Genomic DNA, 23346 nt, shown 5'->3' with positions numbered 1-23346 from the left:
TACAGAATTTACTCTGATGAAATTATTCAGACACTCCAACGCCCCCCCTAAAAAAAAAATCGGATCTGCACGATTCAGCCGTGAAAAAGGCGGTATCCGCCAAAAGGCACGCCGTTTGCATCCCTGTTTAAACTCATAGGTTAACCAACTTTAACCGGCTAATGAGGCTCGGTGGTTGGTCAAGTTTTTTTTTAGGTTTTGCCATCCCTAGTGTCAAGATTGTTTGCAGTGTTAGCATCGTTAGCATTATTACTGGGTTCAGCACTGACCTCTTCTGCTCTCCTGCTGACTGTCTCCGCCCTGCTGGTGCTGTATCTCGGCCGTGTCGCCCCCTGAGCTCCCCGACTGCACAGCTCTGTGTCACCAACTCAACTTTTTATCCCCGATGTCTCCACACTGGAAACATCTCAGGCTTTCAGTCCTGGTGAACACAGTGTAGCTGCTATCACCATGTTTACATTTAAAACTTATATCGAGGGTTTCATCTCAGTTATTAAGAAACATAAAAACCTGCATGTGAAAAGATACGACATGTTTCACTGCCGAGTTTTTACAGTCAAGAGGAATCATTCTCATGGAGCTGGCAAACACACACACACACACACACACACACACACACACACACACACACACACACTAAATAGAATTTGTTATTTAGTTATTGCTCTCATATAATTCATGACTAAGTGTGGCAGTTCCTTACGAGTGGGTGCAGCACAGAGGACGGCAGGACAGAGATCAGGTTTGTACATCGGCTTTATTGCCACACTTTTCAGTCTAACAATATTTTCCCACAATATAGAGAGAGACACACACACACAACAGCGTCTCGTCCGGGGATGAGCTCTCCTCTGCTCTCGCTCTCCCTCCTTAAATAGGGTGCGGTTTACTGGGGAGAACACACACAAAACATAGGTTAATCACACTCAGGTGAAGCGATTCTGCCACTTACCTTCCCCAACTCCGCCCTCCTGTCACAGACCGGCGCTTGACCACGCCCCCGCTGCCACATACCCCCACCGCCCGACTCAGGCCGGGCGCCCGTCCGGCCCGCAGCCGACTCCCCCCCCCCCCTTGACGGGAGAGGAAGTCCGCCACGACCATCTGCGCCCCCGGCCTGTGGACCACCTTGAAGTTGAAAGGTTGGAGCGCTAGATACCAATGGGTGATCCGCGCGTTGGCATCCTTCATGCGGTGGAGCCACTGGAGGGGCGTGTGGTCCGAACAGAGGGTGAAAGAGCGCCCCAGCAGGTAGTAACGGAGGGCGAGGACCGCCCACTTGATCGCCAGACACTCTTTCTCGATGGTGCTGTAGCGCCCCTCACGCACCGACAGCTTTCGGCTGATGTATAATACTGGGCGATCCTCTCCCTTCACCTGCTGGGACAAAACGGCCCCCAGCCCTCTGTCCGACGCATCCGTCTGTAACAAAAAAGGGAGAGAGAAGTCAGGGGAGTGCAAAAGTGGCCCCCACACAGTGCAGCCTTTACCTCAGAGAAAGCCCGCTGGCACTGCTCCGTCCACTGGACCGGATCTGGTACCCCCTTTTTAGTGAGGTCAGTCAGCGGGCTGGTGACGTCCGAATAATTAGGTATAAACCTACGATAATAGCCAGCCAGCCCCAGGAACTGTCTCACCCCCTTTTTGGTCTTGGGCCTCGGGCAGGCCGCAATCGCTGCTGTCTTATTAATTTGGGGACGCACCTGCCCGTTACCCAAGTGGAAGCCCAGATACCGTACTTCCACCCGCCCAATCGCACACTTCTTCGGGTTGGCAGTGAGCCCCGCCCGCCTCAGCGACCTAAGGACGGCCCTCAGGTGTTGCAGGTGCCGCTGCCAGTCATTACTATAAATGATGATGTCATCTAAGTAAGCGGCCGCATAGGTGGCGTGGGGCCGGAGGATCCGGTCCATCAGCCGCTGAAACGTAGCGGGCGCCCCAAACAGCCCAAACGGAAGTGTGACGAACTGGTGTAAGCCGAACGGTGTGGAAAAGGCTGTTTTTTCCCGGGATAATGGAGTCAAGGGGATCTGCCAATATCCCTTAGTCAAATCCAGTGTCGAGTAAAAGCGAGCCGTGCCTAGTCGATCGAGCAGCTCATCAATACGAGGCATTGGGTACGCGTCGAATTTAGACACCACGTTGACTTTTCTATAGTCCACACAGAACCGGACCGAGCCGTCGGCCTTGGGAACCAAGACCACCGGGCTGCTCCAGTCACTGTGGGACTCCTCGACGATGCCCATTTCGAGCCTGGCCTGAAGTTCTTCCCGAACCACCTTTTTTTGTGTTCGGGTAATCTATAAGGACGGCTACGCACTACCACCCCCGGGGGCGTCTCTATGTGGTGTTCTATGAGGTTGGTGCGACCAGGCAGGGGCGAGAACACATCCGAAAACTCGGCCTGCAACTGGGCGACCTCCGTGAGTTGGGTCGGGGAGAGGTGGTCTCCACAGGGGACCGGAGAGGTGCGAGATGCCAATGACCCTTTTTGGACCTCCGGCCCCAGCTCCGCCTTCTCCAGAACTACCGACACCAACGCCACGGGGACTTCCTCGTTCCAGAGCTTCAGCAGATTGAGGTGGTAGATCTGTAGCGCCCCCTCCCTGTCCGTTCGCCTAACCTCATAGTCGACGTCCCCGACTCGCCGTGTGACCTCGAAGGGCCCTTGCCACTTGGCGATTAATTTGGAGCTCGACGTGGGCAACAGGACGAGTACCTTATCTCCCGGAGTGAACTCTCTAAGGCGCGTGCCCTTGTTGTACAGGCAGGTTTGCCATTCCTGGGCCTGCCGCAAATTCTCCTGAGTTAAGTGGGTGAGCGTGTGGAGTTTTGCGCGCAGATCCATAATGTATTGAATTTCATTTTTGCTCTGCGAAGGTCCCTCCTCCCAATTTTCCCGCAGTACATCTAAGATGCCGTGCGGCTTACGCCCATACAATAATTCAAACGGGGAGAACCCCGTGGAGGCTTGGGGGACCTCTCGCACTGCAAACAACAAGGGTTCGAGCCACTTATCCCAGTTACGTGCGTCCTCACTTACGAATTTTTTGATAATATTCTTGAGGGTGCGGTTGAACCGTTCGACTAAACCGTCCATCTGTGGGTGATACACGCTGGTGCGGATCGGCTTAATACCCAGTAGCCCATACAGTTCGGCCAGTGTTCGTGACATAAACGAGGTGCCTTGGTCAGTCAGAATCTCTTTCGGGATTCCGACCCGGGAGATGACGTGGAAGAGGGCCTCTGCAATACTACGTGCGGAGATATTGCGAAGAGGCACCGCTTCCGGGTATCGCGTTGCATAGTCCACCAGAACCAATATAAAGCAGTACCCTCGTGTTGACCGATCTAATGGCCCGACGAGATCCATCCCAATTCTTTCAAACGGGGTCTCGATTAATGGTAGGGGGCGCAAGGGCACTTTTGGAATGGCCGCTGGGTTTACTAACTGGCATTCGCGGCACGCCGTACACCACTTACGGACGTCGCCGTGAATCCCCGGCCAATAGAATGGGGCCATTATCCGGGCGAGTGTTTTATCCTGCCCGAGGTGTCCCGCCATGGGATTAAAGTGAGCCGCCTGGAATACCAATTCCCGGCGGCTCTTTGGAATTAACAACTGGGTGACACGCTCCTTCGTCTGAGTGTCCTGCGTCACTCGGTATAACCGATCCTTTAAAATGGAAAAATAGGGGAAGGTCGGGGTGGCGTTCGGCTGGAGCATTTGACCATCGATTACTCTCACTTGGTCAAACTCGTGTCGCAGAGTTTCGTCTCGCGATTGTTCCAGTGGGAAATCCGCGAGGGATTCCCCAATAGAAAGAGGAGGGGCCGGGGGCTCCTCACTCTGTCGCGGAGATGACGTAGACGGCTCTGCGACCGCAGCTCCAGCCAAAGCGACACCGGGACCCTCCCCTGATAATCGGCAGGACCCACTCTTTACTAGGTGTGCCATCAACCCCCGGAATCCCGGCCAATCAGTCCCCAAGATCAAAGAGTGGGTAAGGCGAGGATTAACCGCCGCCTGTACTATGGATTTGTCCCCTCTGAAATGTATGTGGACCGACACCAACGGGTAGCAGTGAACATCCCCGTGCACACACAACACCTTCACCCCTTGTGCTCCCCCCAATGCCTCGTCTTGCACCAGGCTTTGGCGGATCGAGGTCTGGTTGCAACCCGAATCCACCAACGCCTGATATGTCGCCCCTTGTACACTTACCGGTATGCGATATGCTCCGGCCTGATCGAGGGCAGCCTCTGGCGCGTCGGGGATCCGCACCACCGCCCCCACCTCCATCGCGGCACAGTGTTGCTGCAGGTGGCCCGGTTCCCCGCAGCGCCAGCAAACCGGCCCGGGCCTCCCCTCTGCAGCTGTGGTTTGAGGGTCACTCACCTGAGGGGGGGGAGAGACAGACACAGAAGGGAGAAACGGGAGGGCACCACGGGTGCAGCGGGCCGGCTGGGGTAGAGCCGGCCCCCGCCTCCGTGGTGGGGGAATGGGGCGAGGACGGGACACGGGAGGAGGGGGAAGAGAGAGAGAGAGAGAAGAGGAGAGAGAAGATGATGACATCCGTTGTCCTGCCTCCAGGACAGCCGCCAGATGATCCTCCGCCAGTCCTACGGCCTAATCCAGCGACGCCGGGCGGTGGCACTGGACCCACTCCGCGGTTCCGGCGGGTAGGCGAGCGATGAACTGTTCCAGCGCCACCTGGTCGATGATCCCCTCGGCGTCGCGATCTTCGGCCCTCAGCCACCGCCAGCAGGCGTCCCGGAGCTGCTGGCCGAACGCGAACGGGCTGCCGACTTCCTCCATTCGCAGCGCGCGGAAGCGCTGGCGCTGCTGCTCCGGCGTGCGCCCCACGCGCTGGAGGACAGCCCAGCGAAGGTCGGCGTAGGCCAGCCGGTGGTCGGCGGGGAGCTGTAGTGCAGCTAACTGCGCCTCTCCCGTCAGGAGGGGGAGGAGGCGCGCCGCGCGCTGCTCCATCGGCCACCCCGAGGCTTCGGTAACCTGTTCGAACAACGCGATGAACGCCTCGGGGTCATCCTGCGGGCCCATCTTAGTCAAGGTGATGGGAGATGGGCCCGCGGCCGGGGCGCTGGTGGACCCCGCCGACGCGAGGAGGCGCCGGAACGCCTCTCGGTCTTCCTGTTGAGCCAGCACCAGGGCTTCGAAGCGGCGCTCCTGCTCCTTCCGGAGTGTGACGAGTGCCTGGTGCTGGCTCTGCTGAGCCGTGGCGAGGGCATGGACCAAGTCCGCGAACGGGGAGGATTCCATGGGGCTGCAGGACAGGTGCTCCACCTTCCCGGGTTTCGGCACCACTGTGGCAGTTCCTTACGAGTGGGTGGAGCACACAGGACGGCAGGACAGAGATCAGGTTTGTACATCGGCTTTATTGCCACACTTTTCAGTCTAACAATATTTTCCCACAATATAGAGAGAGACACACACACACAACAGCGTCTCGTCCGGGGATGAGCTCTCCTCTGCTCTCGCTCTCCCTCCTTAAATAGGGCGCAGTTTACTGGGGGAGAACACACACAAAACATAGGTTAATCACACTCAGGTGAAGCGATTCTGCCACTTACCTTCCCCAACTCCGCCCTCCTGTCACAGACCGGGCGCTTGACCACGCCCCCGCTGCCACACTAAGTTTCTGTATTTCATTGTGATTAAAGACTGCAGTGTCTCTTTGATGAAAAAGTTCCTGCTGAACTGATCTGTGTGTCCTGAACTGAGAGAGTGAAGAGTGTGTCATTGTCTCTCTGCAGGTTGTGTTATTGTGAAATCTCAGATGAAGGCTGTGCTGCTCTGACTTCAGCTCTGAGATCAAACCCCTCACACCTGAGAGAACTGAATCTGTCTGGGAATAAACTCAGAGACTCAGGAGTGAAGCGTCTCTCTGCTGTATTGGAGAATCCTCACTGTAAACTGGAGATACTGGGGTAAGATCATCTCTCTGAGAGTCACATGACCTGATCCTCAGTAAGACACATTCTCTAATAGTGAGACTGAAGCAGAGGTTTTAGGTTCAGCATCAAATATCCTGAAGAGGAAAATCATTACATTTCATTCCACATTGATGTTTTTTCCTGATCTGATCACAGTATTTCTGTATTCAGTGTTTGTAGTAGTATAAACAGATCAGGGCCGAGTTTCCCAAAAACACAAACATCATTGTTTAATGGTAGAGCGAGCATCACTTTGAACTCTCTCTCTCCCAGTTACAATGATCTCAACTTCGCAATGATTTTTGTAAACTCAGCCCTGATTCATCTTTTAAATTTGATTTTACACACACACACACACACACACACACACACACACACACACACACACACACACACACACACACAGGGTCTCATTTATCAATCTTTTCGTAAAATTGTGTGTAAATATTTGTGTAAACCAAAATGAACTAAACATTTCTGACAGAAAGGCTGATTTTCTCCGTAAGTTTGTACTTAAATTGATCACCCGTAATGTGTGAAGTGTGTTCCTGGCACAGCTGATTTGCATGTAGTGACGCCCACACACACTTCTATAAGTCGCTCTGGATAAGGGCGTCGGCTAAATGCTGTAAACATAATAACAATAAGTAATTTAAACTCCACAGTATCTTCCAGATATAAAAGTGCAGTAATCCATGCAAATTATATAAACTGAGAGAGTGAAGAGTGTGTCATTGTCTCTCTGCAGGTTGAGTGATTGTGAAATCTCAGATGAAGGCTGTGCTGCTCTGACTTCAGCTCTGAGATCAAACCCCTCACACCTGAGAGAACTGGATCTGTCTGTGAATAAACTCAGAGACTCAGGAGTGAAGCGTCTCTCTGCTGTACTGGAGAATCCTCACTGTAAACTGGAGAGACTGAGGTAAGATCATCTCTCTGAGAGTCACATGACCTGATCCTCAGTTCGATGTATTTACCGACATAATTTTGGATTGTACATGACTGAAAACAAACATGATTTTTGTTGTGAACCCAGATGTTTTTGTTTGTGGAAAGGAAGGGGAGAGAGACTTTGACTTTTTTGATGTCTTTCATTCATCAGTCTAACAAATTTACATATTTATTAACACCAATCAACCCCCCCACCCTAAAACCCAGAACCCTCTGCAGTCTGTTCTCATTTTGAAAGTCTGGAAATCAAGCTCAGATATCCAAGTTGCAGTAGATGGAGTTTATAAATCCAAGTGTTTGTCCAGTGTTTGCTCAGGATGCAGGAGTGTACTGTCCAGTCTCTCAGTATCCATGACACAGAGTTTTCAGTCCAGTCTCATGTGTGGAAACAGAAAAGACAGTGAAAAGTCCAGAACACCAGAAAGAGGAGCAGATAGATCGTGTCCACGATTAACTGAGAAGAGTCTTTCGTCCCGCTGATGTCCATTTCCTGAGTTGAAATGTTCTTCACGGTGACAGCACCTTCAGGTTCTCTTTCTTGGTGACGTGTCAGGCCTAGAAAGTCATATATTTTTTCACCAGCCAGCCGGACTAGTTACCTTCCAAACTAACTCGCCAAACAGAAAATCAACTCGCCAAAATTTGTTCATGTATGAATTTTACTTCTGTCAAAAATAACGCAAAAGAGAGTCGTTACCATTGTTCATGACTAATGTGCATTTATTTCAAGACCCGAGTATTTTGATACTGTTGTTAAATACATAAATGAGAACAACACAGAGCACCATAATATAATATTAACAAATAATAATATATTGGAAAACTTGGCAACTTGGTGTATGAGTATTGAAAACAAATATACTTACTATCATGACTATAGCACCCAAAATATGTCCAACATGCTTTCTGTATTTAACCATTTATGAGAGAGAAAGCATTAGGAGCTTCATATTGACTAGGAATCAACTTGAAAAAAGAATTATTCCATGAAAATCATATCGCAGCCAAGGCCTACCCTGCTCCCACGTTTGCTTATAAGTCCTTTGTCGTTTCTCCTTCTCGTACGCTTTATCGTCTGCCTTTTTCTCCTCTTCAGACCGAGGTCGCTTTGTCCCCGTCTCTGGCGGTTTCTGTACACCTTTCAGAAAATTCCACATCGCAACATAGCTTTCCAGATGTAGATGTAAACAACAAAAAAACACACGTGTTTAAATGGGTGACAATGTGGCCACATCTATTGAATTTGATAACGTGATGTGGCAGCGGGGGCGTGGCCAAGCGTCGGTCTGTAAATGGAGGGCGGAGTCAGGGAAGGTAAGTGGTGGAATCATTGCACCTGATGGGGATTAACCTGTGTTTGTGTATCTTCCCCAGTGACTGCGCCCTTTAAAAGGAGAGGAGAGCAGAGAAAGGGAGCTCTCTCTCCCCAACCAGAACATGTGTGTGCACGCACGCGCGCAGCTGGGAAGTGATAAAAGGCTGAAAAGCTAGCAATAAATTGTTCATTGAGAACTCAGTTCTGGCCTGCCGTGCTTCTGTGCTCCACCCACCTGGTCCAATACTACACGTGATTACCGCGATATTCAACGAGATGCGTTATATGCATGCGCAGTAGTGAAAAAAACGACAGCCTGACTCGTATACGATATGATTCGGAATCCTTCGATATTTTCCGTCCTGCCGATAAACACATCGATTAACACAGACACGGCACACGCTTAGTATGTGGCGGCTTTAGTTGACGGTGTGTCTGAATCTTTGCTTCATATATATTTTTTATTTTCAACTCGCCAGCCGGGCTGGCTAGTGACAGGAATTACCTGCCAAATGACAAATTAAGTCGCCTCGGGCGACTGGACCACCGCGAATTTTGAGCCCTGCATGTTGTGCTGATTTCATGAACTTGGACTTATCAGGGAAGGAACTCGACAGTGAAATAGTCCTTTTTCCTTTAGTCTGTTCTAGAAAGCGGTTGATCTGAGTGATGGAGTTCATGTCATCTGGCTGTGTTTCTGACACACCTGAGCAGTCAGAGTAACTCACCTCATCTGAGGAGATCTCACCCTCCTCCATGTGTGTGAGCTGTTCTCCTGTAGCACCTCGACTGCACTCTGCTCTTTCACTGTCTCACATTACACTCTTTACTGATTCACTGGGGCTTTTGGGATGATTGGCATTTTCTCAACTTCTTACTCTTTCCATATTTTTTCTTCTTTAACTAAGTCTTCTCCACCTTTGCCAAGTTCCCTGACTCCATGTTTCTTTAGTTGGAGCCTTGTGTGTTCTCCTGCTGCAGCTTTGTGGGATTAGTGACAGTCTCAGTGTCGGCATTAAAACCCTTTGTTGACTGACCCCTTGAAAATGGTTCCTCCAGGAACGATGACATTTCAGTTGTCAAGACAACGGAAAAACTAAAATACAAAAACAGAAAGATACGTTACAGTGCTCTTGTGCACAAAACAAAATGCTCTTGTATTTTAGTTTTTCCGTTGTCTTGACAACTGAAACGTCATCGTTCCTGGAGGAACCATTTTCAAGGGGTCAGTCACCAAAGGGTTAAGGCCAGTATCACCACTAGCGCTACTGCTAACATCTGGAGTTGTCGTGGAAACTCTCCAAGTCTCCAAACAAAAAATGATTCAATGTCCAAGAAGTTGCAGAAAGGTTTAGACTTTTATTCAACCAGTAAAAGCCGAGTTCCGTCTGCAGATTGAACCGACTCAAAAATGACAAAGTTCTCATTTTATACTGTCTCAAGGACAAAACAGTGTATACAAATAATTTCATTGGTTTTCATGTCACGTTATACCACTTCAGCATTTTCTATTGGCCAATACGTCTCATGCTTCTCATATTTTGTATGAACCGTTAATTCAGAAAGAGTCAAAACATACGATAAGATGGGGTATGGTATAAACAACACAGCATTCAGAGCGTACAATACATGATTCAAAATGACTGGGTTCAGATCAAGTTTAAGGCTAATACAGGCTGCAGGTGCGAGTAAACAAACCACTCGTGGCCTTGATCAGTCTGCTACTCCATATAATTAAAAAAAAAGAAAATGCACTCTGCAGCTTCTAACACTACCCAATTTAGAACGGCCTGATAAAAGTACTCCGTCGGTATGCACACACTCCAGAATGAACAGTTGGTTAATGCCACATGGTCTTGGCTTTCTCATTCCCACATATGATAATGCTCCAGGTGTTGGAGTCAGAATAATACACTTAGCACAAAACAACCTTCAGTATAAACAATGTCTTTGCTGTATTTTACTGTAATTATGATCATTCATAACCCAATTTATTATGACTTTTAATAGAATTAACTTCATTTATTCAAATTAACATACTCAGCTTTGAATTAATCTATAATCAGCATAAAAGGAAATTAGTGCATGTGTGGTTATATGAATCAGTAGATTTGTGATTACTTCAGGTGTGTATGTGTTTTTGTGCACATAAAATCACCACAGAGTCACCTCAGATTTAGCAGCGATGCTATCACCAGCACCAGTGTTAGAATTAGCATTAGCATCATTAGCATTACTGCTGGGCTCAGCACTGACCTCTTCTGCTCTCCTGCTGACTGTCTCCGCCCTGCTGGTGCTGTATCTCGGCCGTGTCGCCCCCTGAGCTCCCCGACTGCACAGCTCTGTGTCACCAACTCAACTTTTTATCCCCGATGTCTCCACACTGGAAACATCTCAGGCTTTCAGTCCTGGTGAACACAGTGTAGCTGCTATCACCATGTTTACATTTAAAACTTATATCGAGGGTTTCATCTCAGTTATTAAGAAACATAAAAACCTGCATGTGAAAAGATACGACATGTTTCACTGCCGAGTTTTTACAGTCAAGAGGAATCATTCTCATGGAGCTCAAACACACACTAAATAGAATTTGTTATTTTATTATTACTCTTGTATAATTCATGACTAACCGCGATTTGGCCTAGTGGTTAGCCTGTCCACCTCTCAGTTGGGAGATCACGAGTTCTATTCACGGTCGGGTCATACCATAGACCATCCTAAAAATGGTACCTACTGCCGTCTGGCAAGGCACGCTGCAATACAGATATGAGTGGGGAGTAAAACTCTTGCTACGGAAATGGAGATCGGTGCTGCCCTTTGCGCCACATGGCATGGAAAGGACTTTGATTTGATTTGATAATTCATGATGAAGTTTCTGTATTTCATCGTGATTAAAGACTGCAGTGTCTCTTTGATGAAAAAGTTCCTGCTGAACTGATCTGTGTGTCCTGAACTGAGAGAGTGAAGAGTGTGTCATTGTCTCTCTGCAGGTTGCGTTATTGTGAAATCTCAGGTGAAGGCTGTGCTGCTCTGACTTCAGCTCTGAGATCAAACCCCTCACACCTGAGAGAACTGGATCTGTCTGGGAATAAACTCGGAGACTCAGGAGTGAAGTGTCTCTCTGCTGTACTGGAGAATCCTCACTGTAAACTGGAGACACTGGGGTAAGATCATCTCTCTGAGAGTCACATGACCTGATCCTCAGTAAGACACATTCTCTAATAGTGAGACTGAAGCAGAGGCAGGCCTTTCAATTACATAATTTGTGCTACACCCTGCATTTCTGAATTTGGGCTTTTTCTGTCGTGATACAGGGTAATTTGGGCTTTTCTGCGTGCGCAAAGTGCTGTTTTCCCAGGGCTCTGTGTTTAAACCTGCTGCTGCTTTTTTTGCTACAAAGTTATGAAGAAATAAAGAAATCTATGAATGTTTTTTACCTTTATTGCAAAATGTCTACAGCATTAATCCCTCTTGATGTACATGAAAAAATAATTAGGATACAGTTAGTTAGTATTTAAAAGATATGTGTTGGGGCCTGAGGAGAGTCTGGAGGAAAGGAGCCTGGGAATGAAAAAGCAAGTTCTGCACTGTTGCCATCAAATAGACAAACCTGTAGCAGACCTGTGACACAAAAGGTTTTTCAGTCACATCACAAGAATTGGCAGTGCAATTCACAGCATGTCGTCAGGTAAAAGGTCTTAAGCCTCACTCACAACCCGCCGTACGTGCTGCTATGGGCGGTCTACGGTAAAAAAAATTTGGCAAAACCATGCTTGAGACTTGTGCAATACTTGCATGTGTTCAGCGCCATAGAAGGTTGCAGACTGCCCGTGGAGCACGGCTAATAGGGGCTTTTTGCGATGACAGTAAGACGCATGAGTGACGCGCGGGCATTGTACAAGTGACGTGCCTCAGAAGTACTACACAAGTATTCCACACTTGCTATTTGTGCGGCCCGCAAGACAGAAGTACATCTCACTTTCTGCCACTATGTGTGGTGTGCACGCAGCACACGCGACTGGCACGTGACCTGAAGGGCAAGACTCTGGGTATATATATTGGGGAAGAACCAAGGACCCGATCATATAGTGTGTAGCATCGTAGAAAGGAAGAAGACCACCTCATTTGCTGTTTTTATTTAAGTATATGTTAATTTACCATGCAAACGTCAAATAATAAAACATGAGTATAAGGGAATAATGCATTTTATTACATTGTAAAAAAATCCCAACTAAATAGTCCAACAGTTTGAGCACTGAAACGCACTCTGACTCCGAGCTGCTGTCCTGCTCCTGCTGAGTGGTGGGACGGGGTGTCGGGATGTCCTTGTCCTCATCGCTGAGCATGGCACAATGGCCTGACAGCGATGATGGGATTGCAGTGTCCTCACTTCTGGGCATCGTTAGCTGAAACATGCATGAAAATCAGCAGATATAATATTAATTACATAAGCATATCGATCCTGAAATGAATGTTTAAAGCATGTGTATTTACCTGTGAAAATCCCTCTGGCGGGCAGCTGTGCCTTCTGCCGGCTTGAAGGCAAACTTCTCCCTGTCCGTGCAGAGCTCGCCGGTGCTGCTACCATCATCAAATTCTTCCTCCTCCTCCCCCTCTGCTGTTTCAGGCTGGGTTACTTCACTTTTGCTCGTGTCTTCCTGGGTCCCATTTTCTAAACTTTAAACTGAAGATTTTTAAATTTTTCCCACAAAATATCCAATGTTCTTCAGTCAAAAGACAGATGCAGAATGCTGCAGACACGCTGGTTTTATTCCCACTCCTGGCTTGCGTCACATGCAAGTTATGAGTGATTGTAACATGCTAATCATCACATGCGTCACACGCTTCACAAGTGCGGCCCGAACTCATAGTGCAGGAAACTGGTAAAATGCAAGTCACGCACTCCACACTCACTGAACACACACTGATCACGTGCGTCAGACATACGCTTTCCACGGGCTAACGGCGCAACTTTTCCCACACCTCGAGGAAGTTAGACGTGCAACCTGTACTTGACAAGTACTTTGCCCATACTCCTCCCCCAAACTCTCCCCCGGGTTCACCATGACCCTGCGGCACAGCTGCGAGCTACCAAACCCTGCGACCCGTGTGTGTCCAGAACACTTACGGTGGGTTGTGAGCGAGGCTTTAGATTAAATGAAAGGCCAGTGTCTAAGACTATCATCAACAAGAGGACCAAGCTCCAAGTCACTGATTCCACCCACACTAACACAACTCTGTGTATTTAAGATGCAAGCTGTATCTTAAATACACACAGTCATGTCCTGAATAGCTCTCTTTTATTCAGTCTTTTTGTGATGCCCACACACACTTCTATAAGTCGCTCTGGATAAGGGCGTCGGCTAAATGCTGTAAACATAATAACCGTAAGTAATTTAAACTCCACAGTATATTCCAGATATAAAAGTGCAGTAATTCATGCAAATTATATAAACTGAGAGAGTGAAGAGTGTGTCATTGTCTCTCTGCAGGTTGAGTGATTGTGAAATCTCAGATGAAGGCTGTGCTGCTCTGACTTCAGCTCTGAGATCAAACCCCTCGCACCTGAGAGAACTGGATCTGTCTGGGAATGAACTCAGAGACTCACAAAAGGAGAAACTCTTCAGTCTTAAGCTCCAGAACTTGAGGTGATTTGTTCATGTTTCAGTTAAACATTTACAAAAATATATACACAAATATTTAGAGTCATAAACATTGATGCTGTTTATTTATTGAAGAAAGTTTCTGTAACCTGGTCCTATTTCTATAAAGAGCTATTGATTTTAAACAGGTTCATATTCAGTGAGTTACTGGGGATTTTTTAAACTTTGTCCTTTTTACTTTGGTGTTTAATGTTCATGTTCAACCTGTCAGGTTCATTAAAAAAAAAAAAAAAACTTTTGTTTTCGTTCATGTTTAGGGTCTGAAGAAGAATCTTCATCTGATACCGACTCCAGTGAAGATATTTTTGAATGAAATGTGCTCGACTCACAGCAGCATTTCCTGGACAGTTTTCTCTCACATTGGAGAATGAAGAACATGTTGGTGATTTTGCAGAGACGTGTACACAGTGGATCAGAGACCCACCACTTATCAGCCATTCAACTAATAATAATGTTCATGAAGCCCTCATTCATAACGCCATACATTTTAAATTCCATTGGTGTGTGTGTGTGTGTGTGTGTAAGCTTGTGTGTTTGTGGAAGAAGAAACCTTTATTCGTCATATGCACACTTCAAGCACAGTAAAATTCATCCTCTGCATTTAACCCATCTGAAGCAGTGAACACACGCACACACACTCAGAGCAGTGGGCAGCCACACCAGAGCGCCCGGGGAGCAGTCAGGGGTTCGGTACCTTGCTCAATGGCACCTCAGCCCAAGGCCACCCCACATCAACCTAACTGCATGTCTTTGGGGGAAACCGGAGCACCCGGAGGAAACCCACGCAGACATGGGGAGAACATGCAAACTCCACACAGAAAGGCCCTCGCCGGCCTCGAACCCGGAACCTTCTTGCTGTGAGGCGACCATGCTAACCACTACACCACCGTGCTGCCCGTATGTCTAATTGAAACAATTCCTTGGGAAAAAATAAAGTTGTAACAAAATAATGTGACGTTCTTTACACATTTTTTTACATCTGTGTTTAAAAACATTTAGATTTTCAGTGGGATCCGATCATCATTAACCTGTCAACACTGATTTGATTTATGATGGCCTTTGACTGAGACCTGTCAAATTTTACTCTTCCAAAAGCCACAAACCTTTACTCTCTCAAACGTTAAATACTTCTAACTGCGATTGGGTGCAGAAGCACAAAAAACAGTCAGAGGTTTCTTTCCTGAGCATCGAAACCGTATGGAGGAAGCCCTCTTGTCCACTGGGAAAAACTCCAACTTTAAGGCCCAGCCTGAGACTAGTGAGGAGCTCCACATCCACCTGAGGCTTATCTCCTTTGTTGTAGGAGAGATGACTCCTAATCTAGAGGTTTGGTACAAGAGCCCTAACCGTGTGTGGATGTAAGACCAAATATATCAATCTCCTTATCTTTCCATCTCATGTTCCCCAATCCAGCTTCCATTTAAAGGGTGTAGTCCATCAGTCCAACACAAGTCTGCCGCAGGACTGGCATTGGCCCTGACACCCACCCTCCATTCTGTTAGGTTTATATAAGTATTATTCTTGACCAAGAAGGCAGTAATTTATTAAAATGGTGACAAAATTAAGGATTAACTTCGGTTCAGTTAAAAATGACCTTCTGTCTTGGCTGGACATTGTTTGGGAACATTTTGTTTATTTTGCTATGAAATGTGTATTTTTGATCAGAGATGTGTCTGAACGACGCCAAGGTCTGTTTTGATGTCAGATCGACCCACACACACTTTAATGTTGGATGTAATGGTAGCCTTATTGCTGAACAAAGAGTTAAGACTTTATATTTTAGAGCTTTTTAAGATCTTTTATATTTTTGGATTATTGCATATACTATGGCAGTGATTTAAATTTAATTGTTAGATCTAAGATGCAGTCAATGATTTAAGTTAGTTTTATAGTTTTAAGTTAAGTTTTATAATTACAGAATATAATTTAGGGTTGTTAAGACCTTATGATTCTAATGTTAAGACTTCATGAGTTTAATCCTGAATCCTGTCCTCCGGTGAAGTAGCATTTCTTTGCTTTGCCAGACATATTCTTATTTTTCTTATTTTTCATATAATTGTCTTTGTTTAGGTTTGTTCTTATTTACTTATAACATATCTTTGTTGAAAGATTCCGTATGTGCGTAAGCAATGACCTTGTTATGATTATTTAACCTGCCCCAAGATCAAGCTGCTCACTTGCTCGCAAGTCAACCACACACACACATACATCTGAACACTCCATCAGAACAGTGATGTACTGTAATTAAAATGTGACCTGCTCACACACACACACATAGACACAGATATCAAAATGTCACTTACTCACACCCTCCCATAGACACACACACACACACCCTTCTCCGAGGTCACATACAAACACACACACACACACACACACACACACATTCGACAGACACAGTAGCCGTTTGGAGAGATTATGATTTGTTATAAAAGGTGTTTGTAATCTTTCATCTTTGGCGAGAATACTGCGATTAAACAGCAGTGAAACCGATCTCTGGTTCTCTGTTTTTTGCGGTGTTCCGTCCCAGACGTCTGGGTGGTACGAGGGCGGGGGTCCCGAGAAATACGTTGACCGATTGACCGTTTCAGACTGGGTTGAACCCCAACAGTGGTGATCCTGAACCCTGCCAGGTTATGTTGGTGGCCCAGTCACCAGATGTTCTACTGTGTGTGGTTGTAGGATTGGGTGGTTGGAGTCATTAGAATAGCTCTTGGTCTGATCTCTCCAGTTAGATCTGTTCAATAATGTGGCTCAACTGAAATCATTCACCACAACAAGGTTTCAATACATGAAGAAAGAAAAAAAAACAGACAAAGAATATCTCACACACTGCTTTTTTTAAGGTTTTTTTTTCTCGAAAAAAGAAAACAAAAATTGTGGCAATTTTCCATAAACCAGTCTGTGATGTACTGCACTGTATAATAGGTTTTTTTTTAATATTCTTTTCTTTATTACAGTATTAAAATAAAATCTACTTGCAACATTACTCGTCAATTTCTGTTAAATATAAAATAAATTTAATATTCATTTAAACAACTTGGCCAGCCTCCCTTGCAAAAAAAAAGTGTTTTTTTTTTTTTCTTTATTTCACTGGGAATCACCTGGTTTTTAAAGGAGAAATTAACTGCAAAACAAAATGAGCTTTAAGAGCCTTTGATAAAGTTGAGGATCCGAGAGCTGAGCTTCACATCCACATGCACTAACCACTAACACTCACATTCATTAATCTTTTAGTAAAACATGCTCAGAAGGGGGAGTGAGTCTTAATACCCTTTTTTGACGCCTGATTTTGGACAAATGAGTGGAGAAATGAAAGGTGAAAGACAATAACCATCTAATACTGTTAGGACTGGGGACTGTTTTGGCCTCTAGAGGCCGCCACTGCTTCTGTGTTCTGTGTTTGTTTTGACTACCATGTGCCTTTTGTTTTCATGTGCCTTGTGCCCTGCCTAGTCCTCATTATCGTCACCTGTGTTCAATTTATTTTGTGTATTTATACTCCCTCTGTGTGGTCCCTAGTCACGGAGTCTTTATGCTATGCTGTTAGTGCTAGTTCCCTCTGTCCCATGTACCTTGCCTGTGTCTTAGTATTCTTGGTTTTTGTTACTTTCTTTTGGACTTTGTGGATTTTTGTTTTGACCTTTGGATCTTCTGAGCGTTTGAGTTTTTGCCTCTTCTTTTCTGAGTTGGATTTTGGACATTGAACCTTTGGATATTTTTATTTCTGTATATCTTCTGAGCTTTTGGATTATCCTTTTGTTTTTTTCCTTTGGATTGTAAATATTGTAAATAAACTGTTTTTGATACTCTACTTTCGCCTCACACCTCTGCACTTGAGTCATCCCCCTGGTGGCCTAGTGGGGGTTTGCTGGATTATCACACCAGCGACCCGGGTTTGAATCCCAGCAAAACCCTAACAGAAAGACTCTGTCATGACCGACTCAGCAGAGGCTGCTTCAACTGTCTACCCGGCCAACCTTCAGGGAATTATGGCAGCTTTGACACGCTTCGGAGCACTCATGGATGTATGCTTGCAAGCCAATGTGAGGCCCTTGCTCACCACGAGGTACTGCTTCAGCAGAAAACCCTGGCACAGCTGACTCCTCTGCCCGCATCTCCTCATCCGGATCCGGCTCCTGCTCCACCATCTGCTCCAGTGCCTCCCGCCACGCTGCCTCCTTCACCTCACGAACCCAGCCTTCCTGCACCACAGAGGTATGACGGCAAGCACGGTGAGTGCCGGGAGTTCCTTACCCAGTGCCAACTCACCTTTGAGCTCCAACCTACCACCTACACTACGGATCGTCGCAAGATTGCCTTTGTGATAACCTTGTTAGCTGGTAAGGCACGAGCTTGGGCAACAGCTATCTGGCAGAGACAGGGACCCAAGTGCTCTGATTTCGAACTGTTTACAGAAGAGATACTTCGGGTCTTCGATCAGGCAGACATCAGTACAGACGCAGCCAGAAAGCTCATGTCCATCCGGCAAGGAGGAAGCGTCGCAGACTACGCCATATTGTTCCGGACGCTCGCAGCAGTCAGCAGATGGAACGAGGCTGCCCTGGTTTCAGCCTTTCACCATGGTTTGTCTGACCCCATCAAAGACGGCCTGGCCTCTATTGGATGCCCAAGTGACCTCAAAACACTGACTTCCCATGCCATTCGTCTTGACAACAAGATGAGAGAACACCGCCAAGTCCTGAGCCTCCCCAGCCTCACTGCCTCGACCTGGAGCCCGTCTACCTCCTCCAGTGACTGTCCAGAGCCCATGCAAGTTGGCCGTACTCGTCTCTCCACAGCTGAAAGGGAGCGCAGAAGGAGGGGCAAGTGCTGCATCTACTGTGGCAAGCCTGGCCACTTCCGAGCATCATGTCCTGAGCTCTCGGGAAAAGGACCGCCCCGTCCAGCCGCTCTCCTGAACTTGCTGGACAAGGAGTCTACATCCCGGTCTCCATCTCCTGGGGTGAGTCCGTCCACTCTTGTCAAACCTTGTTAGACTCCGGGGAGGCTGGAAACTTTATGGATGTCAACTTCGCCCAAAGTATCAATGTCCTGACTGCACCTCTTGAAGTCCCACTGTCTGTGTCTGCCCTCGATGGCCAAGCATTAGGTGATGGAAGAGTCACTCAAGTTACTTCTCCAGTCTTTCTCCAGTCTCAAGGTCACAAGGAAGAGAGATCCCTGCATCTTATTCATTCACCAGAGTTCCCAGTGATTCTAGGCCTTCCTTGGCTTACCTGCCACAACCCTCTCATAGACTGGGTAACAAGCCAGGTTGTGGAATGGGGCCCTGCGTGCCATGCCTCTTGTCTGCTCTCTAGCTCTCCTGTGTCTCCTGCCGAGCCCCCTGATCTCACCGAGCTATCTCAAGTTCCCACAGAGTACTGGGATTTGAAGGAGGTATTTAGCAAAAGCAGAGCCACCGTTCTTCCTCCACACCGTGCCTACGACTGTGCCATCGACTTGCTCCCTGGGACTACCCCTCCACGGAACAGACTGTTCTCCCTCTCTCAGCCAGAATGCAAGGCCATGGAGGAATACCTCAAGGGCGCCCTGTCTCGGGGTTCATTCGACCCTCCACCTCACCTGCTGGTGCCGGCTGCTTCTTTGTCGGCAAGAAGGATGGGGGTCTCCGACCATGTATTGACTACAGGGGCCTGAACAAGATCACTGTGCGCAACTGCTATCCCCTTCCGCTGATGTCCACAGCATTCGACCTGCTCCAAGGCGCCACCGTCTTCACTAAGTTGGACTTACGGAACGCATACCACCTCATCCGTATCCGACAGGGAGACAAGTGGAAGACTGCCTTTAACACCCCGTCAGGGCACTACGAGTACCAGGTGATGCCCTTCGGACTCACCAACGCACCAGCTGTTTTTCAGGCCCTTATCAACGATGACTTGAGGGACATGATCAATCAGCATGTTTTCGTCTATCTCGATGACATCTTAATATTTTCTAAGACCTTGCAGGAGCACCGCCACCATGTCCGCCAGGTTCTCCAGAGGCTGCTACGGAACAATCTGTTTGCGAAGGCCCAGAAGTGTGAGTTTCATGTTCCCGAAGTCTCCTTCCTGGGATTTATTGTACGGACAGGACAACTCCAAATGGACCCAGCCAAGACTCTGGCCGTCCGGGACTGGCCCACTCCCAAGTCCGTCAAGGAGGTGCAGCGGTTCTTAGGATTCGCTAACTTTTACCGCAAGTTCGTCAGGAACTTCAGTTCTGTAACAGCACCCATGTCAGATCTCACCAAAAGGACTGGTGGATCTTATGTCTGGTCTCCTCAGGCGGAAAAGGCGTTTAAAGACCTCAAACACCGGTTCTGCACGGCACCCATCCTGGTCCTCCCAGACAATTCTCAACCATTCATCATCGAGGTGGACGCCTCGGACAGCGGTGTCGGCGCGGTTCTGTCCCAATGCTCGGAGGGTAAGCTGCACCCCTGCGCATACTTCTCACACCGCCTGAGCCCTGCAGAGTCCCGGTATGATGTGGGGGATCGGGAACTGCTTGCGGTGAAACTGGCCCTTGAGGAGTGGAGGCACTGGCTGGAAGGAGCACAACATCCATTCCTGGTTTGGACGGACCACAAGAACCTGGAGTACCTCCAGCAAGCTAAGAGGCTGAACCCACGACAGGCTAGGTGGGCCTTGTTTTTCAGCCGATTCAATTTCACCCTTTCATACTGCCCAGGCTCTAAGAACACCAAACCAGACGCGCTCTCCAGGCTGTTCTCGCCCAACAGCAGGGAGAGTGAAGTTGGGCCTATTATCCCTGTGTCTCGGATAGTGGCCCCTGTCCGCTGAGGTGTTGAGGAGGCCGTCCGACAAGCTCAACGCCAGGACCCTGGTCCTGGGACGGGGCCACCGGGCCTCCTGTATGTCCCTCGTCAAGCCCGGGCCAAGGTTCTCCAGTGGGGTCACTCTTCCCCTCTCACCGCCCACCCGGGAGCTGGGAGGACCCTGGACTTCTTGAAAAGATGCTTCTGGTGGCCGAACATGGAGAAGGAAGTGAGGTCATTTGTCCTGTCCTGTGATATCTGCACCAGAACCAAGAATCCTCGACAGCGTCCCCAGGGTCTCCTGCATCCTCTGCCTATTCCCCGGCATCCCTGGTCCCATGTGGCGGTCGACTTCATCACGGGCCTGCCAGACTCTCAAGGTAACACTGTCATTTTGGTTATAGTCGACAGATTCTCGAAGGCCTGCCGCTTCATACCACTGTGCAAACTCCCTTCTGCTCTGGAAACAGCTAAATTAATATTTAATCATGTCTTCCGAGTCTTTGGTCTCCCACAGGACATCGTCTCAGACCGGGGGCCCCAGTTCTCCTCCCAAGTGTGGCACGGGTTTTGCAAGCTCATCGGAGCCACTGCCAGCCTCTCCTCTGGGTTCCACCCCCAGTCCAATGGCCAGACGGAGAGGCTCAACCAGGACCTGGAAACCACCCTGCAAGGCCTGGCTATGGATAACCCGACATCGTGGAGCACCTGGCTGCCATGGGCAGAGTACGCCCACAACACCCTGCAGTCATTGGCCACCAAGCTGTCACCATTCCAATGCCAATTCGGGTTCCAGCCACCTCTGTTCCTGGACCAGGAGGAGGACGCTGGGGTGCCCTCGGTCAACCAATATGTGAGACAGTGTCGCAAGACCTGGAGCAAGGTTAGGAGGACCCTCATCCAGACCTCCAGAACCAACCAGACTCAGGCCAACCGCCATAGAAGGCCTGCCCATGTTTTCTGTCCTGGGCAGCGGGTTTGGCTGTCCGCCAAGGACCTTCCGCTATGGGTGGAGAACCGCAAGCTTGCTCCTCACTACATTGGCCCCTTCAAAGTTGTGCGCAGGGTGAACCCTGTCTCCTACCAGCTCCAGTTACCATGAACGCTAAGGATCAACCCCACATTCCATGTTTCCCTGTTGCGGCCCGTATTGTCATCCACTTATGCCCCTGCCCCTAGGAATCCCCCGCCCCCACGCATCTTCCAGGGTCAGACTGTGTTCACTGTGCATCGCCTGCTTGACTCCCGCCGGGTCCGTGGTGGGCTCCAATATTTAGTGGACTGGGAGGGCTATGGCCCTGAGGAGCGCTGCTGGGTCCCAGCTTGGGACATATTAGATAAAGAACTTTGTCGCTCCTGGGGGGGGGTCCTGTTAGGACTGGGGACTGTTTTGGCCTCTAGAGGCCGCCACTGCTTCTGTGTTCTGTGTTTGTTTTGACTACCATGTGCCTTTTGTTTTCATGTGCCTTGTGCCCTGCCTAGTCCTCATTATCGTCACCTGTGTTCAATTTATTTTGTGTATTTATACTCCCTCTGTGTGGTCCCTAGTCATGGAGTCTTTATGCTATGCTGTTAGTGCTAGTTCCCTCTGTCCCATGTACCTTGCCTCTGTCTTAGTATTCTTGGTTTTTGTTACTTTCTTTTGGACTTTGTGGATTTTTGTTTTGACCTTTTGGATCTTCTGAGCATTTGAGTTTTTGCCTCTTCTTTTCTGAGTTGGATTTTGGACATTGAACCTTTGGATATTTTTATTTTTGTATATCTTCTGAGCTTTTGGATTATCCTTTTGTTTTTTCCTTTGGATTGTAAATATTGTAAATAAACTGTTTTTGATACTCTACTTTCGCCTCACGCCTCACTTGAGTCATCCTAGTGGGGGTTTGCTGGATTATCACACCAGCGACCCGGGTTCGAATCCCAGCAAAACCCTAACAAACACAGTGCCTCCCAGTGGAAACAAATCAGCATGGCCACCTCTGAAGGAAGATAAATGGATAGAGAGAGAAAAATAACCATAATCCATTGGATTGATGATGAATTTTAAGGGTCTTATCTGTTTGCTGTATTTTCAAGACTATAAGTTTACAGAAAAAAGAAAAAACTAACATGTTGAGCATGGAGATTCCCATTTGGCTAAAAGTTGCTGATTTGTCTCCACCAGGACAGCTGCTATTGTTTAAGCATGATTGTTGAAATGTTTGATTTCAGTTTCTGTATTTGTTTAGAAAAATCATCATCATAAGACTCAGCATAAGCCGGATGCAAATATGATAATGTACTGTAGCAACAACAAGGTGAAAAACACCGCAACATGTAGTCTGGAAAATATGCTGGATTTAAAAAAAATATATATTTTTCTATTTGGAATGGGGTTTTATGTTTCCAGGCCACCCTGCTGCTGATCTGCAACAAATACAGAAGTACAACGACAATCACATCTTAATCTTCACTGCAGTCACTCTGACTGTAAAGCATGCACTGGAGATTTATCTTCATTGAACTGAGTAGAAACCATTAAAAATGGCCAATCAGGCTTTTGTTTTGAGCTTTTTTTAGGGGCAGCCTTGAAAATAATATTTTTTTAAAATTTGCAACCATGCAAAAAAAAAAGAAAACAAAAGAAAAATTCTTCTCATGACTTTAATCCAGTACATCACTGGTAATAGCATCAT

The 23346-nt window shown here is 47.8% G+C and overlaps 1 protein-coding gene across 4 annotated transcripts in view; it reads left to right on the top strand.

Moving 5' to 3' along the window:
- LOC132900382 (NLR family CARD domain-containing protein 3-like) overlaps positions 1-14834 on the top strand; it is a 106677-nt gene extending 91843 nt beyond the window's left edge. For all 4 annotated transcript variants that reach the window (XM_060942445.1, XM_060942443.1, XM_060942444.1 and 1 more), the window contains 5 exons: positions 5776-5949; positions 6704-6877; positions 11212-11385; positions 13714-13869; positions 14142-14834. In XM_060942445.1, the coding sequence (XP_060798428.1) occupies positions 5776-5949; positions 6704-6877; positions 11212-11385; positions 13714-13869; positions 14142-14148 (685 nt within the window). In that variant the 3' untranslated portion in view covers positions 14149-14834. The remainder of the gene's footprint in view (positions 1-5775; positions 5950-6703; positions 6878-11211; positions 11386-13713; positions 13870-14141) is intronic.
- The last annotated feature ends 8512 nt before the right edge of the window (positions 14835-23346 follow it).

This window comes from Neoarius graeffei, chromosome 16 (assembly GCF_027579695.1).
Source record: "Neoarius graeffei isolate fNeoGra1 chromosome 16, fNeoGra1.pri, whole genome shotgun sequence".
Taxonomy (NCBI): Eukaryota; Metazoa; Chordata; class Actinopteri; order Siluriformes; family Ariidae; genus Neoarius; species Neoarius graeffei.
This window is presented reverse-complemented; position numbering and strand designations above follow the sequence as displayed.